Genomic DNA, 26713 nt, shown 5'->3' on the forward strand with positions numbered 1-26713 from the left:
GGTTTACGTCATTTTGACGGGTTCCAATATTTTTCATTTGCGATTATTAAAACTGTAAAAATGCTTTCCTGAGGAATCATTTACCAAATTTATTTTTTTTTTGGTATATATTGGGTTGGCAAAAACGTTTCATTTAACACTAGGTTTACGTCATTTTGACGGGTTCCAATATTTTTCATTTGCGATTATTAAAACTGTAAAGATGCTTTCCTGAGGAATCATTTACCAAATTTTTTTTTGGTATATATTGGGTTGGCAAATAAGTTCGTTCGATTTTTTAGAGTGGAATAAATCACAAAAACCGAACGAACTTATTTGCCAACCCAACATATACCCAAAAAAATAAATTTGGTAAATGATTCCTCAAGAAAGCATGTTTACAGTTTTAATAATTGCAAATTAAAAATATTGGAACCCGTTAAAATGACGTAAACCTAGTGTTAAATGAAATGTTTTTACCGTTTTCTACACCAGAAATTGGAAAAGCGTTTTAATTTCATACATATTTATATTGTCATCTTAACAATTCACTTCTTCACATATTTCTTTCATATTTTTCCATATTTCTGTTCAATTCATATTGCGTAACAATGTCGAATCGCAATTGCTCAGACACGCCCACGCAACGCGCGCACGCAGAAACTTACCACGAGAGCGCGTGCTTTGCGCGGCAACTGAAAAATACGGGGCGAGATGCAAGTGAAAGGGCTCTTAGTTAAATTTGCATATTAGTCGGTTTAATTTCGCTATCCTATCGCGTTGGAAGCTCATAAAGCGGAAAGCAGGCTCGCCGAGTGACACATTGAAACTTGCACCCATGAATTCCATCATTTTCGAGAGGCGGAACTTGAAAGTAACTTTTCCTGCCTACCAAAATTCTCCCGAGCTGTACGACCCTGTGTGCTCTCTTCTCAAACTTTTCAATTCCCCGTGTACGAGCATTCGCTACAGTATCGGCATCAAACAGTTTGCTTTTTAACCGACTTCGAAAAAGGAGGAGGTTACTCAATTCGATCTGTATGTGCCTTTTTTTTCTATGTATGTTCACCGATTACGCCGAGATGGATGGACCAATAGGAACGAAATCTTTTGCATTTTGTAGGGTATGTCTCCGGATTGATCCCTTGAAAACAAATTTTGCGGTTTTTATTGCAAATAACCAATAAGACCGAAAAACCATCCTACGGTGTTCTACAGATTCTGCTCGTTCCACTAAAAAGTGTGAAATAAAAGTTTTATAAAAAAAATTAAACCGACTTCGAAAAAACGCACTAAAAAAATGTACTTAAGGCGGGGCGGTACATAGTATACCCTCGGATTGTATCTAGAAAGGGACTAGAATCTTACTAGATTTTGGGTCGAAACCATGTCGAAACATGGGTTTGCGCACTTCGGTTGTTTGACCTTATTTGAGCAGATTTTTGGCTGGGTGAGGGCTCATTCTAAAGAGGAAGGTTCATCACAGTGCGCTCTGGTCATCATATAAGTCAAAAAAGTCTTTTAGAGACAGAAAAATGTATTGAAATCTGCGGGTTTTTTTCTGGATTTTTTCTCTACTTTGGGCCCTTATATTATTAGATATAAACGTAATCTCGTTAAAATCATGACCAGAGCGCACTGTGATGAACCTTCCTCTTTAGAATGAGCCCTCGTCCAGCCCAAAATCTGCTCAAATAAGGTCAAACAACCGAAGCGCGCAAACCCATGTTTCGACCCAAAATCTAGTAAGATTCTAGTCCCTTTCTAGTTACAATCCGAGGGTATACTACCGCCTTAAAAGTATTAAATAATTTCCATTTAATTTATGTGAATATACACACGAACTTAAATACAATACAATCTTTTCGAAGGCGGCGCAAAATTGAAAATTTTCGACACTGGAAATTACAAAAATCCTGAAATTCTTCTACATGCTTTCACATATTAATGTACATCTTCTCTTTCCACCTACTGATTTCCGAGTCCATTATATTCCAATGAAATCATAATCAGCAATATCTGTCATTTGGAAAATTTTCAATTTTGCGCCGCCTCCGTAAAGATTGTATTGTATTTAAGTTTGTGTGTATTCACATAAATTAAATGGAAATTATTTCATACTTTTTAGTGCGTTTTTTCGAAGTCGGTTTAATTTTTTGTTCAAAACATAAGAGACATTCATTCTTCGGGAACAGTTCACGGAACTTTTAATGGAAGAAGTTCGCAGCGCGGGATATTTAAGAATTGAAGAACTCTGGACAGAATACTGCGGATTTTATTACACTTCTGACAAAAATTAGTAGACACAGTTTAAAGCAGAAGACAAATGTAATGTAACTGATGGAAGTCGATGTAATATTTTCATCGTATTAAAACTGTGAATAAAATCTGCTTGAAAACGTGAAAGGTTATTGTCCTTGTCTGGATTTCTTTACCGTGTTGCAACGAGTAGACGTGACAGCAAAGAAATTATAGCAACTTTTAGTAGGTGCACTACTTTTTGTTCGCACTATCAGTCTTACGAAACCGATTTTACAGGTACCGGCTCGGACATTGTACAATTAAGTCGCACACGGCTTACTCAATCACGCGTGCAGACACATACGCGCACGCTACACATATTTCATTGAAAATGTCGACAACTGTCTGACACGAGCGACAACAAGCGTGCAATTTATATTTCGCGGCCGTTTTCTGAAAAATATCGACTCGGTTCGATAACACGAATTTTCCCTTCTAATATCTATCCCGCGGATTCGAATGGCTCGGCTCGAATGCCGTAACGCGAAGCAACGTAATCAAATTTTTCTTGTCGTTCAGGAACCGTTCGAAAGGTCGACAGTTATCCGCGAAACGCATCCACGGCTTGTCTCGTGACAGCTTATGCTTTGAACACTGTAATTTACGCTCGTAAGCTGTCTGGACACGTTGGAAATTCGATTCTCGTTCTGTGTGCAAAAAGAGTCGCTATTCTTTATGAATTTTATCGCTCCAAATCAATTTCGAGCATGCTGATGCACTCTTGAACTTTTTATTTCGGCTACTTCAGTTCCTCTGCAATTGTCTGCCTTTCTTACATTTTCTAAACTTTCCTCTTCGCAATCGTTTAATTTATATTTCTAAGTCTTTTTGTTACAGTTTTATATTTCAACACTCGTTTTTGTCATATCGGGTAAAAGAAATTGAACGAGTAAAATTCACGATAACGATAGCGAATAATATTTAATAACTTCCGATGAACAACAGAAAATATTATATCAACAGTGAAACGGTGAAATCTGGAAATTCGACGAAGTTTATCACGAGGAATTGTCCTCGTTAGTGCGAAACGGTCTCAGTTAGCGGCGTTAATGTCGCAAAACGGTCAAGTACGAGGATCAACCGTTGGCAAGAACAGGTAGAACGAGGTGCGTCGCCGCAGAAATATGTCTGTCCGTCTGAAAAGCCGCGGCGGTGTTTTATTCGCGTGTACGTGCAAAACGGGGGATTCGTATTTCAAGTGGATCCCGTTGAATCCAGTCCGCGGAGGCCAGGCCAACTAATTAGCCCGCGCGAACTGGACGCCGCCGTAAAACATTGTTTCCGACTGCGAAAGGGAAAAGATCGAGGGACGATAACTGGCAACGTAGCCGAGTCGATGTTGGAGGAAGCTCGTGTCTCACCGAGAAGGCAAAGATCTTAATCTCAATTTATTCAGGGCCGCGATCATCGTGTCGATGCGATCTGGGGAGCGCGCAACGCGTCGCGGAATTGTTTCGCGGATTTTCGAAATCAATTCGATGATCTCCAGAAGTAATACGAATGCATTATACATTGCGGACTGCTGCTTTCTGCGAGTATCGCTCGAAAACGGATTCGAATAGATCGATTCTATGGTAATTTACTGGCATTGATCTGATCGCGGACAAATCGTTCGCCGTCTTCAATATTCAATTTCACTGCTAGTGATTTTCACAACCTCGTTCAATGGCATCTTTCGTTTTCTCAACTCGATTTATTCCTTTATGTCAAACCGTTGCAATGGTAAAAATATCAACGCGATGGTACACGCAGGATCACCAGATTAATATTTGGCTCCCCACTCTATCGTTCCCCTTCTACGACGCTATTCCCCACGCCTCCTCCACGGCCCGGTCACGTGACTAATCCGTTACGGAGAGGGTAACTCTCTTTTTCTCCTGATCTGTTAACTCTAATTGGGATCGCGTGTCTAACATCAGCAAGTGGCTTGTAATAGTTGCAACGTGATCGCAGGTCAATGAAGAATTAGTTTGCATATATGTAATTACTAGACTGCGGATTTTATGCATTTACGACGAAAATTGGTGAATGTAATTTTAAACAGTAAAAACATGAAAACAATTTAAGAATGTCCATATGTTATTTTCAATATATTAAAATCGTAAGAGTTAGAAATAAATTTTTATAGATTTTAAATCTTTATATTTCATAAAGATCCGCAGTCTAGTAATTACACTTGTCCTCAATTTACGTGGCACTTTTACCTAAATTTACGCGGAAAGGAACGAAAACGTTAGGAGTAGTAAATAAACAATTCAATGATTTCGGCGCCACAGGTTCGATCAAATGTTACTCACTCAGCAATTTTGCAATTTAAATTGTTTTCGACGTTTCGATCCAAATGTGGACCATTTTCAAGAGAAATTTTGCGTCTGTAAAATACTGTAAGCTATACTAATTGTTCAACAAAATTGTATATTTGCACTATCTACGATCGACATAAAGGAATATTCATTAGGAGTAGTGTGGCCTCTGGAACCTTATCAAGTTTACAGATTCAATGTCCACGTGGAACGGATATTCGCGTAAATTGAGGGACGGGTGTGATTAGTTCTACGATACACATGTGTGCTTTTAAAACTAGGTCCATGAATTTTCTATAAATCACGATTTTTTCAGATTGTTAACTAGCCGTATCCCGTTAATGAACTACTGGAACATTTCCCATAATGATCGAGCTTGTTCCAGCGTTGCCGAAAGAGTATTGAGCAAGGGAACCTCCCCCGACAGGCAAATCACTATCGTAATCTGCATCGCGAGAGGGTGGTTGAATGGCTAATCATAATAATCAGCCGGCACCGAGTGAAGGGTCACTAAACCCGGTTGCTGGCATTACCGGAGCGGCGGCGGCAGGTTTCCGCGCGTTTACAGGTGTTTCCAGAATATACGTATTACGGGGTACTTTCACCTGATTGCATGCCGATTCAAAGCCGATATTAACAGGCGGACACGCATCGAAGTAGCCAGCGGAGCCGATCGATCCTTTTCGCGTCAGGTTTTTCCAGTTGCGGAGCAACGATCCTGCGTGTACAACGTCATACTGTTCGTTGTTCGACAACGAAATGTTGTCTTTCAACGCACTGACCGCAACGGGACACACACACCGCGTTATTACCAGCCACACGTTCTAAAACCCGGCAAGATTAAAAATTCAACCGGACACCGAGAGCGAATTCGATTGCCCGTTTGACACGCTGCCAGGACAGCTTTCACGTTTTCGTTAATTAACGGCCCCGCGAAACTTCTGCCTCCCCCCCCCCAAGCCGCTCTTTTTTCCATTAATTATTTTTAATTGAACACTGAAATTTTTAGACACGCCGAAACTGTGTGTGGCTTAACCGCGGAATTCATTATAACCGGGATCGTCGAAACACTTTCGCGTTTTTTCCGCACGGCGAATCTTTTCTCGAGTCTCCGGTTTTCTGGAAAGAAACTGATTAAAACGTGATCATAACGGATTTTTATGGATCCAGAAGCGTCGGAATGTGTTCGCGAGATTCTATTCGTGCCGGCCGATCCATATAATTGGACATTTCGAATGGTTTATACTGGAGCAGAATCTCTGATCAACCTGCAAATTTCTCTCATTTTTATGTTCGTTCAGATTTCACTTTTATTAACTTGTGTATTCTACGTCAACTACTGATTCATTAATTTATGGACCACTGCGGTGTAATAATCAAAATAGAAACAGCTCGAAGAAATTTATTAAAGGAAACGAACAAATTATTGTTGAACTATGGAAGAAACGCAGCCGACAGCTGAATCGCGTTCGCCAGCGGAAGGGATCGACGCTTATCGTCGATCACGGATAAAGATCGATTCCCACGCAGCATAATCTACCAGAAATTCCATCGGCGGAAATTGCCAAATCATTTGGAACCACACGCTCACAGATCGTAAATACAGCAGGAGCGTAGTTGTTTTAAAGAAATCTAGGGGATTTCACTGTTTCCTCTTTGCCGCTGTTCCTCTCGCTTTCTTTCCATCTCTTCCTGTTTCCTTTTCATTCTTCCTTCTTACGTTCATCTCTCTCTTACCACCTCAAACTACCTCCTTTTGCTCGAACGACTCGATCCGAAGGGAATTACTTTCCCGAGGCAGCCAAAAGGAACGCCTGGGACGAATATTCGAAGCAACACCTTATATGTCCTATGCGACAATGGCTGCACGTGTTTATGTTTTAGTGAACACCGCATCGACATGTATGACCTCTTTAAACGGTTCAAACCAAAATTTGCTCGGGGAAATGTTGCTTTTGGAAATATTGTGCCATGGCACTAGAACGTGCTACATAGCCAACTGCTTTTATTGGCAAAATTAAGGATCAAGGACGATCAGGGCACGCTGTGTTCACCATCGAATATCAGATCTAAGTCATTTCTATTTTAGTTTGTTCTCTGGTAGCAGAGTTGGGCAAAAATCAACTAATATTTAAAAATGACTAATAGTCTGATTGATTGTTAGTCAAAACTTAAAAAAAGTCACTTAAAACTTTTTGATTAGTTAGTCATAACTACATGGCACTAGTTAGTCACAACTCTAAGTAATCGTTAGTTATTGCTAATTATTTATGATTAATCATTAGTTAATTTAAATGATCGGTCATCAAACTTTAGTCATCAGTCACTATTGTGCGACTAACATACATTAGTATGTATACTTAAACTATATCGGAATTAGCATTGACCAAACGTGTCATGTGATCTGTATTTTATATGTTTATAAACTAATAGGGTATTTTTTTGTTATTATTATGTTTTATTTTAACTTATAAGCATTTTTAGTCATTACTCATAGACACCCTCAAGTATTTACTTAGTCATTAATTATTAGTCACTTTTGTAGAGCTTATGAAGTGTTATTAGTCAATAATCATAATTGTGACTAGCGTTTGCCCAACTCTTTCTGGTAGAAATATTATTGTTCCATTGACTTGAACAATTTTCTGATGCATGCATGAACTATTGAGATGTGGAAAGTTAAGAAATTCTAGTTTACAGTCAGTGGACATTATGGAAAGAATATTTCACGAGACAGTGAAACATTTAGAGCATTTAAAGATTCTGTTGTATTAAAAATAAATGTAAAAGTTATCAAGAAAAAAAAGAAAAGAATACTTTGCTGTTTAAAATTAATAGACAATTGCATGTGTGAAAAACATATTGGGTTGAACAGAAGAACAGAGGCGACGAAAAGACAAGCGAGAATCGCGTGGAGAAATGATGTAGAAACGAAACAGTGTGGAGCAATTCGTATCAGAATTCATATTTCACAAAGTTTCCGCGATCCACTCGTACTGATCGAATGAGAGGGTCGTGACTACCTCGTTCTCGAACATCGAAACAGCTGCCACCCGCAGCGTCAACAATTCTGAAACACCCGGTGTACATAACGAAACGATTACATAACGAAACGGCTCGACTACGCGCCACCGGCCGCGATTGCTGCATGTGTTGTGTAGCATTTACACAAGTAAGCTCGTTCCCCAAAGCTTCGACGGAAGTGGGACAAGGTCGGCCGGCTTTTTGCACGTTTCCGCGCTTCCATCGGTTCGACAGAGTTACGTCGCGGACACGAGCGTATCGCTGGACATATTAATACATCACTGATCAGAAATCCGAGACAACCCACCCTATTACTACGACCCAGGAATTCCCGCGAAAGAAATCGAACCACGTTGTTGCTTGTCTGTCGATTTTCGGAGGTCGGAATCGCTTTTTGTTGACCCTTTATATGTACAGAGTGTATAAAAAGTAATGGTCATCCGTCCTACGGGTGATTCTACACCTCTGGATCGGTGGGCATTTGTAAGAAAAACTTGCCGGAAAATTGTTTATAACTAGACTGCGGATTATATGCATTTATGACAAATAGGGGTACGTACAATTTAAAATAGTGGACATATTAAAAAGATTTAAAGCCGTCAGTATATTAATTTCAGCTGAATACGAAAATTAAAAGAAGAAAGACATTCTTACTTGGCTCCCGTATCTTGCAATCAATGCAAACATTTTTTATTTTGCATAAAGATCCGCAGTCTATTTATAACAAAGAAAATTCTTGTTAAAGTTTGTTTTTACATCGACACCTTCCACTCATCCAGAAGAGGAAAAGTTTGAAAGAAGCCACATGTCGCAAACAAATCCGCAGTCTAATAATTATATCTTTCATTACATTTGCCACTTTTTGTTGCTCGACACAGGAAGTGCGATTAAACGAAGTAATTAAATGATATAATAAAAAGCCGTTCCGTCGCTCCGTCGAAAGAAGATAGTATTTACAAACACTCTAGCGCGCGGCGATCATTAATACAAAGCAAGCCGCAGTGGAACTTCCGCGGAACAATTCATCCCCAGTTCACCGGAAACTGCTTCGAAACTTATGTTGCAGTATACATGCGTTTAAGTAGCTCCGCCAGTTTATGCGACAATGCATTGTCGGCAGCATTCCAACGCTTCTTGTCTGCTTCCCTTCAAGAATGTCCTCGTTGATTCGGGGATGAAAAAGGATCCTCCAGATTCCCCAGCGTCAAAGCTAAATACACCTTTTATTTCGCGATCAAAGGTACTGTATGACCTCGACGTATCATATTATATCACGGCCAGGAATTGAAATACAGCTCAGCTGGTATATTAACTGGCTGCGAGATCTGAATCTCTTTTAGAAATTCATTCTGAACGAAATAAACTAACGATGCCTGCTACTGCGGGGTTTCACCGACCACTGGAAACATTTTCAACGACATGGGAAAATTTGGATTCACACTCTTTTGAATTATTAAAATTGAAGATATAATTTTATTGTAGCTATTTTTTACCAAAAATTATTCTTTTCCTTGAAATATCTCCAAACAAAACATATATAACTTATTGTTAGACCAATTTCCGAGCGGAGTTTGAAACAGAAAAATGTGAAAAAATTCTGTAAGGATTCTGTTAGGATCCAAAATATTTCTCATTTTTTTAGAATTTTAAAGCAGGAAATTTAATTTACCCTGTAACTACCCTCGCGGGCAAACTAGAGGGCTGAAAATTTACTCGGAGTGGCTTTTCTTGGTCAGTTTAGCTTTCGAATGGTTCGATAGTCATTGAAAAACCTCTAAGGGTAGTTTTGACCACCTTAATCGGTGCTAGGCCCTTCAAATTCAAATTCAACTTTCAACCATTATATTTAAATCTACATAAATTCAAATTCAACTTTCAATCACTATGGCACATATTTGAAGATGTGGGTAAACTGTTATTGTAAAGCAAGACCGATTTCAATATACCAATTCGATAAAACTGAATGCTAAACTAGAATTTGTATGAGACTGTTCTAGTGATCTTCGCGAACATGTTTGGAGGCTTCCAATAGCGGAACTACGACAGGTGCATGACACCTAACGAGCCAGCGGATTAATTAATTCGTTTGCGTTCGAACAAGCGAGAAAAGCATCATTAACGGTGAACAAATTGCGGTTTGAATACGTGCGAGACCTCGATCTCACGATCTAAAATGGTAACGATGGGAATGAACGGACCATCTTCGCGAGGAAACAGTTCTTCTGAATGTGTCGCACGGGATAGTAGGTCGCGGATAGATTAATCTAAAGGCGTATTTACCTTAGATAAAGCGAGAAGAAACGCAAGGCGAGGCGTTGCATTATTTTCATTATTTCTCCTCTCATTATGCGTCGCGCAAAACCCCGGCGCGCGGCGAGTTACTTTTTCATCGGTAAACAAGAACAGTCGGCGGATTGCGAGAGCTGTTCCTTCCGCTTTAATAATTCACCGGCAGAAAAAAAAAACAAAAAGAAAATGTTCGAAATGTACGAGATGTTACAGGAAACTGGTTCCTCCCGTTCCTTGATTTTTTCATGCGTGACAGAGAGCTTCCATACCGTTTGGAATAACGACAATGTTTAATGACATCGCTTTGAAAGAGCACTGTGGGGAACTGGAATGTCAATAAACGCATGAATCTTGGTTTCCCTTCTTCTTCGACGATCTCGGAGATTTTTAATATTTACTTTCACGTTATTTCAGGATAGACGTACAATTGATATCAAGTTGTTTTCCTAATAGGCAATTGCATTAGAGTTCGGATGTTTATGGAATTTGCAATTTTTCTAGGCAAATTTTGAGAAAGTGGAATCATGAAAAATATTATTTTCGGGAACATACATATGTATAAAAATCGCTCTAAATTCTGTGGAATTCTATATTTTAACATTTTACCTACCGGAAGCCTATTAATAGGATTTTCAATAATTGTGCTGTACCAAACGAAAGCATAGAAATTTTCTTTTACATTGCAATCTTAAATGAAACTATTAGATGACGTTATTGAGGGTGACTTGTTAGATCATAATGAAAATTACTGTTGCTATTGAAGGTTCCATTAAAAATGTGTTTAATCATGTACCATAGATTTTTCAAAATTATACAATAATCTCCGGTCGGTAATGTGTTAACAATTCCTGAACATTTTTAGAAGCGCATGAAGACCAATAGCAGTGTAGCAATTATAAACCCACAGAGACGTTCTAATCAAATGGAACAGAAGGCAAGAAAAAAAGACTGACCTGTCGCATTATCGAGTCCAGCAAAGAGCACGAGAATGGCGGCCGCGGTGACATAACGGACCCACGACGAATCCACGGGAGACATCCTTCTAGATCGTTTCATGTTCGGTCCTCTTCTTCGTCCAGGGTCACGGCTCACCCTCGCACATGTCTGAAATGAATGACGATGAATCGCGGATTGGCACTAACGATTCAGCGCGGTGACGTTGCATCCTCGCGGATTGCACCGGCGACGGCTGTTGCAGGTTGCATCCAGTGCACGGAATAGCTTGGATCATGGCACTCTCGAGGATGCGACTGAGGATCCTCTATGGGATCTGTTTGATACGCGTACGTGCTTCCACGGTGCAATTAGGACCGCGATATACGGGACCGGTTGGAAAACGATGTAACCCGGACTCGAGGTGCAACAGTGTGTTGTTTGCATTGAGAGGGAAGCCACGAGGCTGCGCTCCCGGTGCAATTAAGTTCAAGTTAAAGAGAAAGCACGGGGGCACCCGCCGGTCGTAATACATTCACGTCCGCGGCAGGATCGTGTAATTGTTCCCGCGGTGAAATTGTATAAATTAGGCAGGAGTTGGGAAACGCCTGCGAAAAAAATCCCGAAACGAAATTCGATGAACATCGGAGAACGAAATCGATTCTGACAGAGCGTAATTAGAGCGAAACGAGGAGGACTGGCATCACGATGACGCGGTGCATCAATGTAGTTAGTATGGATTTTTCTTTAATGATTTGTATGAAGTTTTAGTGTGAAATGTTTCGCAATGTGTTTATAGTATTATATTTCATCCAGTCATTTTTGTGTGCAGTCTACAATCTGTTCTAATTTCACTTGATTCTAACCCTGGAACAAGGTCACACTTATTTTTTGAGACATGCACTTCACACTCGCGTCTCAGAAATTCAAAGTTCTCTTTTTACCACGCTTATATTGACTTGCCGTGTTGTTGTTGTATGCGTTAAATCTTGTAATCGAATTTTAAACCTCTTCTCACAGTTCAATCTTGCTGAAATTTTGTATACACACTTGCTTCCGATGACAATAAAAGTAGAAAATAAAATATATAAAAAAAACTTTTTAAAAACCACGCTAAAAAGAAGAAAATAATTTTTGTTCTCGTTCTCCGTAAAATATCGAATTCAGTTAAATGATTAATAATATTTTTCCCCAAAATTTTAAGCTATTAGCTCAAAATTTCTTCTGTTATAAAATTAGTGTCGGAATAGATAGAAAAATTTAATATACATTTAAATAAAATCATGACATTAGTGACTACAAAAATAAAAGCGTGGAGTGTGCCCACGAAGATTAGGCGAAAATATAGTTTAGCGCTCCACGCTTTTATTTTTATAGACATTAATGTCATGATTTTATTTAAATTTATATTAAATTTTTCCATTACATTGAAATTTAAAAAAATGCACTAAAAAGAAGACAATAATTTTTATGGAGAACCAGGAGAAAAATTATTTTCTCCTTTTTAGTGCATTTTGATATAAGCGTGATTTTAAAAAGTTTTTTTTTGTTCAGAAGAAAAAGCAGAAGAAGTGAATATTTAATGGATTGGTATCCCACCTCGATGTTTCACTAAAATGCAAACAAGTCATTGATGCGCGTGTCACATTATAATTAACGACGCTCCGGGTTTCTGAGATCCACAGCGCAGTTCCAGGGTTAATATTCATGTGATATGAAATTCTGATAGAGTAACTATGTTGCGTATGATTCTTCGATACGTCACTGATGAATCGAAGAAACTCGACAGTCTGGACAGTATTGTAGAAATAGAAAATTGATGATTTCATCGGTATTGGCTAAGTTTCGGCTGACCGATTGCGCGAACGTAACAATGTTGCAAATCCAGGTATGTACGTAGGAGGAATGCAATAGAACCGACGACACATTATCGTGGATATCTGTATCGACGTTTTTACACGGCACGATTTCACTTTCGACGGTGCTGGCAACCGTAACCCGAACAAATTGGCGTTACGCGAGTCGCAGTTGTCAATCAAACTGACATACACTTTAGAGAACTCGTGGATAAATCGAGAACCACCGTGGAACACCGTCATTTCGTAGAAAGAAATTCTTTTCTTTGTCGTTACTGTCAATCACCGTGGCTCGCCTTAATCTATTTGGTTTAATTGACATATCGAGGATGATGCACCGTAATATGCTCACGCTTCTATTCACAATACTATTCACAACTCGCTTGCAGTGGTATTCGTGCTCGGTGAAGAAAAGGATTAGGCTGACTCTAACGATATTCCATCAACAATATGAAGAACCATTTTTAAGTTTTTAGCAAATGTACAATAAAACCAAACATTTCAAGTAGATCATCTTGAAACGTTTGGCAATTCTCGAGCTAATAATGGTCAAATTAATCTGTTAAGACATTGTTGATTAGTAGACTGCGGACTTTTATGCGTTTATGAAGAAATTGGCTGTGTGAAATACGAAACAGTGAACGATTAGAAAAATTGAGGAATATTGTAATATTGTCTATAAAATGCAATAATGTCATTAAGGGATGAAATAAATTTTTATTTTACTCCTACTTCCCCTGCAATCAATGGAGAACATTTTCATTTTACATAAAGATCCGCAGTCTGTTGATTAGTATTAAAAATTAACAAGCTACACAGACCCTTCCACTTTCTATTTCTCCGAGCACGATTACCGCCGAAATCACGCAGGAGTGGCATTCCCATTAAAAATCCTTGGACCACAGTCTCGACCTTGATGAACCCTAGATCCAGATGTCCACGGCCAGCGAAAAAGACTAACATAGAGGAGCGGTCTGGGGGGCACGGGGGGTTAAACGACAGCGAAAAAGAGAGGAAGGGAGTGAAACGGGCACAAGTGAAATACCGAACCTACTTTAAAGTAGAGAAGGAATGAAAGCCGTATAAATTTCAGCGTTCCAAGTGCAAGGACAGCGGCGCGGGCGCTTTCTACGGGGACGAGCGCGATCCGATTACCGGGGAACGGAGGAAAACAGAGGCAGCCGTGGAATCGGATACGCTGCTTTAAGCGAATTCTTTTCCGGGATTATTATCAAGGATTCTCCCCTTCGTCCTTGTGTTGCACGGGTCCCGGAACAAAGGGTAAGAGTTTCCAGGCGAGGTTCCTGCGAAAGGACCGACATCCGTGTGCAGGACCCCACACCATCTCTCCGCAAACCAGCGGCGTCTCTTCTTCAACGGAACAATGGGTCGAGGCATGCTCCGAACATTCTTCAAGGATACTGATTAACGCTGCTACTCCTCGGCCACCAGTATCCCCCGTTACTTGTTCGCGTTTTTCCCCGAACGAAAGTTCGCGGCCAAGAACGGACGAGAACGCCAGTTTCCGAACGAAACGCCGATTAATCTTGATCGCGTGCCCTGCCACCTCGACAGCGTTACGTGGCCGGAATACACGTGCATCCGCCACTGACAAGGGAGGCTGGCTTACATCATTTCGGTAAATATCACACGTGCTGACTGAGTGAATTTTTGTCGGATTTTTTCAGATCACTTTTACTGAGCCAGCTTACATATGTATGTTTGCAGCTGGGTGTCTAGTCTACTTTCTCTCTTAATGCGAAACAAACATTGTCTACGTTAATTGCAAGATGAACTGCATTGCACAGCTTCGTTAAGTCAATTTCACTGAATAGAATATTGAGTTTCTTAGAATTGATCGAACTAGATTAATTGCACGATGAATTACATTGAACAGCTTCGTTAAGTCAATTTTACTGAATGGAATATTGAGTTTCTTAAGATTGATCGAAATCCATTAATTGCAAGATGAAATTACATTGAATTTGTTAAGTCAACTTCACTGAATAGAATATTGAGTTGCTTAAAATTGATCGAATTACATTAATCGCATGATGAATTACATTGAACAGCTCCATTAAGTCAATTTCACTGAATGGAATATTGAGTTTCTTGAAATTGATCGAACTCTATTAATTGCAAGATGAATTACATTGAACAGCTCCATTAAGTCAATTTCACTGAATGGAATATTGAGTTTCTTAAAATTGTTCGAACTCCATTAATTGCAAGATGAAATTACATTGAATTTGTTAAGTCAACTTCACTGAATAGAATATTGAGTTGCTTAAAATTGATCGAATTACATTAATCGCATGATGAATTACATTGAACAGCTCCATTAAGTCAATTTCACTGAATGGAATATTGAGTTTCTTGAAATTGATCGAACTCTATTAATTGCAAGATGAATTCCATTGAACAGCTCCATTAAGTCAATTTCACTGAATGGAATATTGAGTTTCTTGAAATTGATCGAACTCTATTAATTGCAAGATGAATTCCATTGAACAGCTCCATTAAGTCAATTTCACTGAATGGAATATTGAGTTTCTTGAAATTGATCGAACTCTATTAATTGCAAGATGAATTACATTGAACAGCTCCATTAAGTCAATTTCACTGAATGGAATATTGAGTTTCTTAAAATTGTTCGAACTCCATTAATTGCAAGATGAAATTACATTGAATTTGTTAAGTCAACTTCACTGAATAGAATATTGAGTTGCTTAAAATTGATCGAATTACATTAATCGCATGATGAATTACATTGAACAGCTCCATTAAGTCAATTTCACTGAATGGAATATTGAGTTTCTTAAAATTGTTCGAACTCCATTAATTGCAAGATGAATTACATTGAACAGCTCCATTAAGTCAATTTCACTGAATAGAATATTGAGTTTCTTAAAATTGATCGAACTCCATTAATTGCAAGATGAATTACATTGAACAGCTTCATTAAGTCTATTTTACTGAATGGAATATTGAGTTTCTTGAAATTGATCGAACTCTATTAATTGCAAGATGAATTACATTGAATTTGTGATTGTAGAAGTTTTTGAGAAAATCGTGCGTTCGATGAATTGGAGCCTGTATTGTACCGATGACCAGGCGAGCAACAGCATCGCAATCAGTTATCTAACCTGACGCTAATGACCCTGAATGACGGCGTTAGACATCGTGTTTCGAAGCTGAAGAGACGTATTGACAGACCGGCTCGATGACATCCACTAAATGAGAAGATCCTAAACAGTGCAGCGACACTTCCTCTCTGACTGACGAGGAACAGGTTGGACTTTCGCTCAATTACGTGTTTCTGTTGCGCGAGTGAACGGTATTTTAATGGCGCGGGTACACGCCTTGAACCTTCGCGCAGTAGTATGGTGAACAGAACCGTGACGTATTAAAGTATACGTCGAGAATTATTACTGTTTTCTGGCTGCGTAAAGACCGAAATGTTTATTTATGTACTGGGCTGTTTCATAAATCGCTCCAATTAAAAAGGTATAACATAATGCTGAGGGAGATCCCTGTCCACGTTGTACTAATATCTTCTTAATTCGGCTGGGATTCGTTAAGCTAAAACAATTTAGCACGGACTACTTGTTCAATTTCATCAATGGGATGCAATAAATTTTGGAACGGTAAGGATTTCATTCGAGAAAGTGGAACATACGAGGACCATATATTATGCACTCTATTTAAAAATACATACGCATGTAATTAATCTCCTCGATTTATTTAACGAATGTAGACATTCAGAATGTTGGAAACGTGCAAATGATCAGTCCAGTTTAGAGTGGAAGCGGTACTAAAATTTAATATCGTTTCTCATTGTATTATTCATCGGTAGAATCCTTAACGAAGGGATTACATTTTTATTCGATTCCAGTTCTTCGAAAGGCATCAAATTAATTGGCAATTTGGCAAAGGGAACATTTTCATTTCAACTAGAAAATTTTTTATGCAAGAGTACCTTCTATATAATGTATGATAAGTAAAAATTGTGTACGTGTCTCACGAAATTCTATACAGATATCTCAATTTACGTAAACATTGTAAATTGGCTCGCACACAGATTAAAATGGTCTATGAGCGAACGTTTAGAGGTAGCATCATTATTCACAACGACGCTCTCCCCATTCATTTCTGCTAATGATTTAATGGTACATTTCTTCGCAGAATCCTGTGCAGACCCGAACATCCCAAGCATTTCTATTATTTCACGAAAACAGTTTCGATCTCGCAATCTAGTTTGAACGTAACAGCTGCTGTTTTCTTCATTACGATATTTAACCTTTAATTGCTAGTCGAGATTCACGTGTCGCGTCGCAGACACGTGTCGCGATTACCTAAACGCTGTGGGTGAGCATAATAAAAATTTCTCACTGCTTGATCGTTTCTATGGATCCAGTTAACTTCTCATGTTTTATTAATTAATACGTCTGGTTAGTGTGAACGACGCGAGACGTATGTACATAATTTTCATAAATCAACCAGTTCTTGATGGGATTCGCGTAATTGAGGGTTAAGGACACCGTTCTACCGAGTTCTCGATATGAATTTACAAAATTTCATGTATCGTACATTTTCGGAACTGAATTAGGTTCAGTGTTATAGCAGTCCTTGACCAGAACTGGATAAATAATGAATTAAAATAATGTGAACTAACAGAGTTCGCTAATTACATCTATTTGATTTAAATTCGTACGACATGCATAAGTATATTGCACAGCATCGCGTACTATTCACAACAGTAATAGTAAAGATACATCAATTTGGTATACACCTGACCCAGATTACCATGTACCGGTCAAAGGATCAATTAAAGATCAATCAAAGGATCCATCAATCCTGTAATCGATCTGCTAATGTCTGATAGCAATAGATAGCGTTCGACCAAACAAATTCCGACAGTTCCATGCAATTTCAAGAAATATATGACTTAAGACTACTTTCATAATTACGGGCACAATATGAGTATATTACTCGTCCAAACTAATAAAATTTTTAAGTAAGAAATTAGTCGAATAAATTGGACGTGCACAACCCCAACTGTAAACTAATGCTCACCCTCCGAATGCAAACAACGAGCACCAGGAAAAATTGAAAGAAATCATATAGAACATCTCCTAAGAAGTTCTAATCCGAAAAGTTGATCACTAGACTGCGGATTTTATGCATTTATGACAAAAATGGGTACGTACAATTTAAAAGAGTGGAGGTATTAAAAAGATTCAAGGCCGCCAGTGTATTGGTTTCACCTTAACAAGATGATCGAAAGAAGAATGAAATTTTTATTTGGCTTCTGTGTCTTGCAATCAATGCAAACGTTTATTATTTTGCATAAAGATCCGCAGTCTATTGATCGCTGAAAATATTCCTCGCAAGCAACAGATCGGAATGGTCCAGGGAAGACGGCCTACTGACCTTTCCTCAGCTTATGCACCGACGACGCCAGGAACCGGAGGACACCGACAACCGAATAGTACATAAACACACCAAGTGCAAGGACACAGCACGGCACTCGTCATCCGAATGACCGGCTCGTTAGGCCCGGGCCAGCTCTTAACAAGATCCGCGCACGATTTCGCGTGTGTGTTCCTCCAGGTCGCCGGGACGGCCGAACTTGCCCTCCCACTTTTTGGCTAGAGACCCGCGGTGCCCGGTGGTCGCCAACAGGACGAAACTTTCGCCCAGTTTCGCGTTTCACGTTTCACTGGTGACTGGCATTGGCCGCGGTCGGCCGACGGCCGTACACGTCCACCACTTTCGGTCCAAGCCGCGATCCCCACGAGGTGTCCACGAAAGGACTTTCGACGTCGCCCGACAACTAAGCAAAAGGCAAAGACACGGAGGTGCTGCACGGTATGTTCGCTGCAGGCTGCTGTTGGCCGGCGATACGTCTACGTGCCCCGAACAGGAAACAGGCAAATGGTTCCCGCGCGAACAGACCGTTCCTATATCCACCGTTTACCCCCCTTCCGAGTGGAGGACGCTCGTCCTTTCGCTTTCAACGGCCACTGACCACCGGGGACTTATCCGTGGTTAGGGCTCCGTAGCTCTCTTTGGCAAAGATACGATTTGGTAATGCCGCTGATGTGGGACAGAGAGCACCAGGACATTTCTTTTTCCTTCCCTAAGGGATTTTCTTCGTCCCTATCGCAACTCGGGATGTCGACAAGGCCCCGTTTCATCAATTCACTTGTCAACATCTTGCTCGAGGTAGGCCACAACGTGTTCTTGGCTTAACTAATATTTTTTTCTTTATTTTAGGCTTAGCGTTCCAGGAATAGTAGTTTCATCGATTTTCACACTTAGGTAAGTACTCTATTACAGACCAGAACTATGTATTTTTGATTATTATTGTTTCAAATCTTTCTTTTCAGGTCCTCGTTCAGATATTTTGTCAGACGGTAATCAAGTTCTTCCCCATTGTTGCAGGATCCTCGTTTGCCTCCTAGAAGTTAGCCCCCCACTTGTTAAATTAAATAATTTCAACAGTTGTGCTGAGTTGTGCTAAGTTTGTGCTACATTGTGCTCGAATATTACAGCTATAATATCAAAAATAAGACTAAAAATTGAAAAAAAAACGATTTTTTGAGTAGCCCCCCACTTTTAATTTTTTTCAATTTTCTCAATTGTGCTAAGTTGTGCTAGGTTGTGCTAAGATTGTGCCAAAGTATTACTTCATAAAAATAATAAATAAAGAACTTATGGTAAATAATTGTTTTGGACACCTAATGAACGTTTAAGTTAGTAACAATTATCCAAACAGCACATAATCATATATCTGAATTGTGCTAACCTAGCACAAGTCAGCACAACTTCTGATTTCTCCAGCACAACGATTTAAAGGGCACTTTACTCTTGTCCGCGGCCCTTCGCGCTTCGAGAAAATATCATTAATTGGGCTTCCCGGTCATCCCAGAAACATGACATTGCATATCTGAATTGTGCTAGCCTAGCACAAGTCAGCACAACTTCCGATTTCTCCAGCACAACGACATCCCAAGTAGCCACGTACGTCCCTAAAACGTACACAGAATGGACGTAGGACGTTTGGACGTGAACCGTACGTTTTAGGGCCGTAATATAGCTGTAATATTCGAGCACAATGTAGCACAAACTTAGCACAACTCAGCACAACTGTTGAAATTATTTAATTTAACAAGTGCGGGGCTAACTTCTAGGAGGCTCCTCGTTTGTCTTATCCTTGACATCCGGTTCATCGCTCAACTTCTTCAGGTAAGGTGAACAGGTATTCATTTATACTATTTATTTGTCTCTATAGAGAGCACCAGGACCCAGGACATTTTTACATTGAGGGCTAGAAGACGGTAGAAGTCCCGCGGTATCAGAACTGAGATAATTAAGTCTGAAACTTGGTTGTGAAAAGGTACCGGTGCAGATGCTGACAACATGCAGATAACTTTATTAATCATTTATTATTAAGTGCATCGTATACTACTTTTATGTGCAATGTCAAAGAAATTTAGTAAAAGGACTCGAGAACTCTCTGAACTCTCCATCACTTGAAACAATAATTTCCTAAAACGGTTTTGCAAGTCAAATTCAACCTTATGCAAATGAATTTCACTCATTAGTAATATTTAAAATTAACTACACGTGAAAGCATCTCTCCCTTCAGTTTAGAAGAAGTCATCATGGTCACCATGATCAATACGCTTCAATAAAAAATCTGTCAATCTGAAAATGGCTGCAATGAATACATACATATATACACACTGTTTTCATACATTACAATTACGTTTCGTAATTAGGTTTAAATAAGTATTTGACGTACACCTTTGGAATAAATTGAATTTCTTCACAATTAACCCCTTGCCCTACGATTTATTTCACGGTTTCAGTGATTAGTAATTTGTTTGTAGTTCGTAATTTCCTAAAAGAGGAGAGAATTTATGTCTATTGTATGTCTATATGTTCTCCAATAACTATACAGTAACGAAACCAAAATAGAATTTAAAAACAAAATTTCAAAAATTATAATTTACAAGGTTACATGCAATAATAAAAAAGGCATTTTTTAAAACTTTTTCATTTGGGTCCTTAATGGAAAATTTAAAATCTATGTTATTTATACACATGCTGAAAATTTCACCGACATCGGTTGACGCAGGAAAAAACGACACGCATCGAAAGATGTACGATTCTGTGGATTTCAAGCAGAAATTGATCAAAAGTCGTGTAAAACTACGATTGTCACCATTTTTAACCGTTTGTAGCTCGTGTGTATGGTAATCGATTTCAATGAAATTTTCAGCATGTGTATAACTAACATAGATCTACAAAACATATATTTTAAATTTTCATTAAGGACCCAAATAAAAAAGTTTTAAAAAATGCCTTTTCTATTTTTGCATGTAACCTTGCAAATGATAATTTTTGGAAAATCTTTTCTTTGCCTATCATTTCGTAAACCAATGCTTCTAATGGATTATAAAAAAATCAGGTCGTTTGGTACAATTATAAAAAAGTTATTAATTTTTAAAAGGTATACGAATACTTTGTACACTTATTAGACTCTGATCATAATTTTCATCACGAGTCTGACGCGATATTGTAGGGCGAGGGGTTAAGTTACATTTGTTTTGATTTTTTTTTAGAAAACTTACTTAAAAATAGTTTAAATGCAAATTCACGAAAGGGTGAATTTGGAGTACAAAGCTGTAAGACTGTAAGAGATATCTGATCAGTGAAATAATACATTGTTCTATGTCATTGCCTTTTTCAACCCGATATGTTCATTTATTACTCCGGAACTTTCATGACGGAGAACGTAGTGTTCTCCTCATCGCTATCTGACAATTGCAATATAGATCTAATTTGTTGAACGATAGCATATGACGGCCAAGCAAGTGAATGGCGACCGATTTTTAGAGCCACCGATACAATTCCATGTGTTTCGGTAAACGCGGAAGTAATAATAAGACGAAACACAGTTTCCTCGTTAAAAACACTCGGCGTAGATTTACTATCCGCTCTCGCGTTGAAAGTTGATGTGCTCTAATTGAGGAAATAATACTTCTTAATTCGGTCTTATTTATTTTCACGTTTATGCCAAAAAATCGGATCTTTCCGACAACGTCGTACGTCTAATTAAAATGTTCCGTGGGCTCCTAATCATTGAAGTAATTTATACCACGTCGCAAAATAAGTACAGGTTTAGCAGTAGATAGTGTTTATAAATTGGCAGTTTTCACAAACTTTAAATTGATTTTCAAGTTGGTCGGGAGTGTAGGTAAGAGTACGAGAAAAATGATATTGAACCGGCTGGGCCAGTTAATGAGGTTTTGCTTAATAGAACATTTCCTTATTGGACATATCCTCAATAAATTCTGAATTTAATTGTCAAAGGATGCACGTCTTCTGGATCAGGAATTTTATATGTCCGTTTACAAGTTCTTCAAATCTAGTTTACGATCGGGAGCAGACGTTGACGTGGGTAGCTGTAAATTGGGACAAAACGAACGAATTCCCTGGAAGTATTGGAGAATATTAACACATTATGGACCGCGGTGATTATTGCTTAATTTTGAAAAATCTATGGTTTATGGCTAAACACTTTTTAATGGAACCATCAACTAGTAACAGCAATTTTCATTATGAACTAACAAGACACCCTCAATAACGACATCTAATAGTTTCATTTAAGTTTGCAATGTAAAAGAAAATGTCTATGCTTTCTTTTGGTACAGCAAAATTATGGAAAATTCTATTAATAGGCTTCCGGTAGGTAAAGTGTTAAATTAAGAGGTATATTGGCATTTATTTCACTAGTTTCGACAATATTCCAAACTTGTATAAATATTCTAGTAAAAACAGTCTCGTGCCATTCGAAAATCTCTAATTGACAACTGAGAATTTCTTAATGAATATTTTAATGGTTTCGTCTAGATTGTTATGTGAAAGGAAATTTTATATAAGTTCTATTATCTAATTCCACTAGTTAACGAGTTCAACGAATCTACTCTAGAAATCTTTAAAAAATAAGATTAATTATTAAACAACTAAAATATTCGCAAGAAAACGAAAGTAATGGGATACCGCCTTCTAAATTCGATTGTAGAACTCTATTTTATTTAAGACCGGTTTCTCTCGTCTATTGTATGCAACCTCTTTTCACGACTTATAAATGTTCAAATCTGTGTGAAAGAATAAATGCATTTTAAAAGAATTAGGATCGTCGATCACTTGCATAAGAACACGCAAATTTTTGCGGGGAGTATACATATCGCTGCTTCGGAAGTATAATGACACAACTGCAAAAATTGAAGATTCGGTTTAATTCTTCTATGAGAATAGTTCATAGACATTGTGGGTTATTATTGCATCTTTTAAGTTATTTCAATTTATAAAATAATAAATACCAGCCTCGATTTGCATTATGTCGTTTTACAAACATCTAGTAAATGCATTTGTGAGCCCGCCAACACAATAAAGTCAATTTCACAAAATTTTACAGTTGTGTCATTATACTTCCGAAGCAGCGATATAATAGCATAACCTGTTATTTTAAAAAGTAATAATTTCATTATTAAATCTCGCGCGAACCTTTCCAATCGTCTGATATTACAAGGGAAAAGGAATTTTCCTGTGACCAGGCAGAAACGTGTTGAACCGAATCGACTAGTTAAAACAGCGAGCAAGATCATCATAAAATGGTTGATTAAGGTATCGAAATCCAGTCGATATTACGTCGCGAGTAGAATCGAACCGGTGGAATTCGAAGCGAGACAATGCCCGCGATTTCAATCTGAGCGTTACCTGCTCGGTAAGCAAGAACCTTCCAAGGTAATCACGGGACGCGGTCGAATTAAGCGAGGAAAAGTGAACGGACAGAATCATGCAAATAAGTGGAGAACTGTAACGGCGCGATTGTTTTTGCGGGAAGCGGAGCCGAAACGAAGCTGGGAACGCTGGACGAAGAAAACGCAACGCCATGCACAAAGAGAAAATCCAGCAACGAGAAAAATGTGGCCAAGCCCGATAATCGGTCTATAAAATTACACAAAAAGGACCTTCCTTACTTTGCAACGCTAATTAATATTGAGCAAGATCGCGCGTCGGCCTCTCGGAACGATTAACGCTAATTTTACAGCAGTGTATTATATTCGTGAAAGTATTATCTCTCCCCTTCGTTGTTTCCTTTCTGACAGCTCTAATGGACCTCTCGGATAAAAACAATTTAAATGGGGAAGTACAGTTCGATTGTGTGATTATTCAAAATGAAAGACACACTATAATGGAGAAGTTACAAATTAGAATTTAAGAATTCAGTACGGGCAAACACTGGTAAAAGCATAGCAGTAGGTCTTCCCCGGTCGGAGGTTAAGTGCCAACAACGTATTCCGAGAACTTTCGAGAAGCTTGTAAAAAAACGTTTACAGAAACTTTCTCTGATTATCGTAGTAAAGTTTTCATTATCTGCATTGGAAGGTGAAATTCGTTTGAACGGGTTATCGATAGTGATCGATAGAAAATTTAAGGCGTTATTACGCTATGAAAGCTGTCATTGCATGTTGTAACTTTTATTTGTTAGGAAAAACGTAGTCGGAATTTAATTTCGAGGAGCACCGAGGAGCTATATTCGCGACATAAAAATACCGAAGAATTCCACGTATCCGTGCAGAGTAGCAACTTCATTGAAGTAGAACATCAGTTTATATCTAGGTTGATAGATAAATCGAAGGAGCAAATTCCACGCGATGTAGAACCAGCATAGAATTATATAAAATTCACGTTCGGATGAGGCCGGACTTCGTTCATCGCGGGTAAATCATTCAAGAAGCCAGCGAGGCTTTTAATTAATTTACGCAGTCTTCAATTATTCGATTGGAATCAATTTAGTTCAAGGCACACTTCGATTCTGAGCTGTCCGTGCAACAACGTAATCGAAACGCTGTTCCATTGGTCTTCTTAAATTCTCAATTATCGTGCACGTCTCTCGTCCACATGTCGAGGCACTAATTTATTAACCGACTTCGAAAAAGGAGGAGGTTACTCAATTCGATCTGTATGTGCCTTTTTTTCGCTTTCTTTTTCTATGTATGTTCGCCGATTACGCCGAGATGGATGGACCAATCGGAACGAAACCTTTTGCATCTTGCAGAGTATGTCCCCGGGATGGTCCCTTGAAAACAAATTTTGCATTTTTTTATTCCTTTACGATTTTACTTGCGAAAAATGAATTATTTCACTCCGAGATGGATGGACCAATCAGGACCTTCTGCATTTTGTAGGGTATGTCTCCCGCGATTGATCCCTTGAAAACAAATTTTGCATTTTTCCATTCTTTGCGATTTTTATTGCAAATACCAATAAGATCGGAAAACCATCCTACGGTGTTCTAGAAATTCTGCTCGTTCCACTAAAAAGTGTGAAATAAAAAAATTTTATAAGAAAAAATTAAACCGACTTCGAAAAAACGCACTAAAAAAATAAAATTTTATGGAAAGAACTTGAACGTGCACAATCTGAAACCTTCGGTTTCGTTAATTCCACCCACAAAAAATGTTGTAAAGCTTTTTATTAATTCTAAGTCGGTGGGTCCGCTGGTTTCAAAATGAAAATTCCCATTGTGGCGTGCGGGTGTCAAAGGGAAGATTTGGCGGGGTCGTCGCGTGCAGGGAGGCGTTACTCGGGGAAATGCACAGGAACTCGTTAGGAATATCTGTCCTTTCGCTTCTGCCGATTATTACGCGGAAACGCGAAGCGTGAAGTGTGAGCTTGGCGGCGCGGCGCGGCGCGACTCGACGCGGCGGAAAGAGGTCAAGAGTCTTTTGCACCGTCGTTACGGTTCCCCGCGTCGAACAATGCGGCCGCCGACGACGTGTCTCTGTGTTTTCAGCGTTTAATACGAAGATTCACGGCTAGTGTCGCCGATTCGGCGTACAATGCTGGCCCGAGTCGATAGGAGGAAAGTCGCGGGAACAAGCACGCGCCACTATTACAATGCCCGACGCATGATCGCGGTCCGATGAAAGAGAAACGGTAAAAGCGGATCCCTGTCGTCCAGCGACGTCTCGTTCATTTCACCTGGGCTCATTGTCGTCCCAATGCAGCATTTAACGCTTTTACGTCTTCAATTTCAATTGAAGCTTAATTCAAACCTGATTCAAAGATCAATTCTAATCAATGCTGATCAAAGCCAATTATGACTTTTGAAAATTTTCAAAATATGTTAGTATATTAAATATGACGGAATTTAGTAGAATTTTAATTTATTTCAGATTTAAAAAGGCTACTACCACGGAAAATAAGATTCTATTTTATTCCACTTTCTTAAAATTCGTCTGGAAAAATTGAAAGTTGCATAAACATCCGCAATGTCTAATCATCAGTGAAACGATTTTTCATTCGGCTGTATTGGTGATCCGTCACACTGCGCAGCGTGTAGCCTCAAACAACTGAACAATGGCGGCTCTGGGTTACTGATCGAACCTAGTCGTGTGTATTTACGCGAACGGCCGATTTTTACGCTCGAGAAACCACTGTTGAGACGATTTTCCCAGCCAGAATGATGCCACGCGATTCTAGGACTGCCAGGACTGCCAGGACTATGTCCCATCTCCAATCGTGATCGAGAATTTTCAGTTTCGTGCGGAAGATGCTCGACATGGTCCTCCGGAAAAGTCAATCGAATAGTAAACGCTACGGTTTAAACGAATTTCGAGTTTTCCTCGGTGAGAGAGGGACCTTCCGGATTTTTGTTCATGAAAGAATGTGTCTGAAAAGTTGAATTATTCTTCAAATATAGAATAAACTAAAAAGTCTCTCACGAATACAATTCTAAATTCACAATCGAATCGTTGTACCCCGAGCTATCCAATGAGATTTTTTAATTTTTCTGCAAACCTAATTGATGCGATCTTTCATTTTTAATTTGCACGCCGAAAAGTATACCACCGGAATCGAACAAAGATGATTATCAACGTATGTTTGTGTAACAGTTTCGACGAGCAAAACTCCACGAGGATTTTACGATTGCAATTTCGAGTT

General features: G+C 38.9%; 2 protein-coding genes across 4 annotated transcripts in view; one reads left to right on the forward strand and one right to left on the reverse strand.

Annotated features, from left to right (window-relative positions):
- Cad89d (cadherin 89D) overlaps positions 1 to 26713 on the reverse strand; it is a 73418-nt gene that overhangs the window by 29662 nt on the left and 17043 nt on the right. For 2 of the 3 annotated variants that reach the window (XM_076444797.1, XM_076444795.1), the window contains exon 2: positions 10850 to 11000. In XM_076444797.1, the coding sequence (XP_076300912.1) occupies positions 10850 to 11000 (151 nt within the window). Of the gene's footprint in view, positions 1 to 10849; positions 11001 to 18118; positions 18633 to 26713 lie in introns of those variants that run through there. The other variant, XM_076444796.1, reaches the window with a different exon arrangement.
- Positions 1713 to 21063, forward strand: LOC143219032 (uncharacterized). Its single transcript, XM_076444798.1, has 3 exons — positions 1713 to 11558; positions 13779 to 14324; positions 15741 to 21063. The coding sequence occupies exons 1-3, from the start codon at positions 11554 to 11556 to the stop codon at positions 15748 to 15750; spliced, it is 561 nt and encodes a 186-aa protein (XP_076300913.1). The 5' UTR covers positions 1713 to 11553; the 3' UTR covers positions 15751 to 21063.

The sequence above is a fragment of the Lasioglossum baleicum genome, unplaced genomic scaffold (genome assembly GCF_051020765.1).
Source record: "Lasioglossum baleicum unplaced genomic scaffold, iyLasBale1 scaffold0021, whole genome shotgun sequence".
Lineage (NCBI taxonomy): Eukaryota > Metazoa > Arthropoda > Insecta > Hymenoptera > Halictidae > Lasioglossum > Lasioglossum baleicum.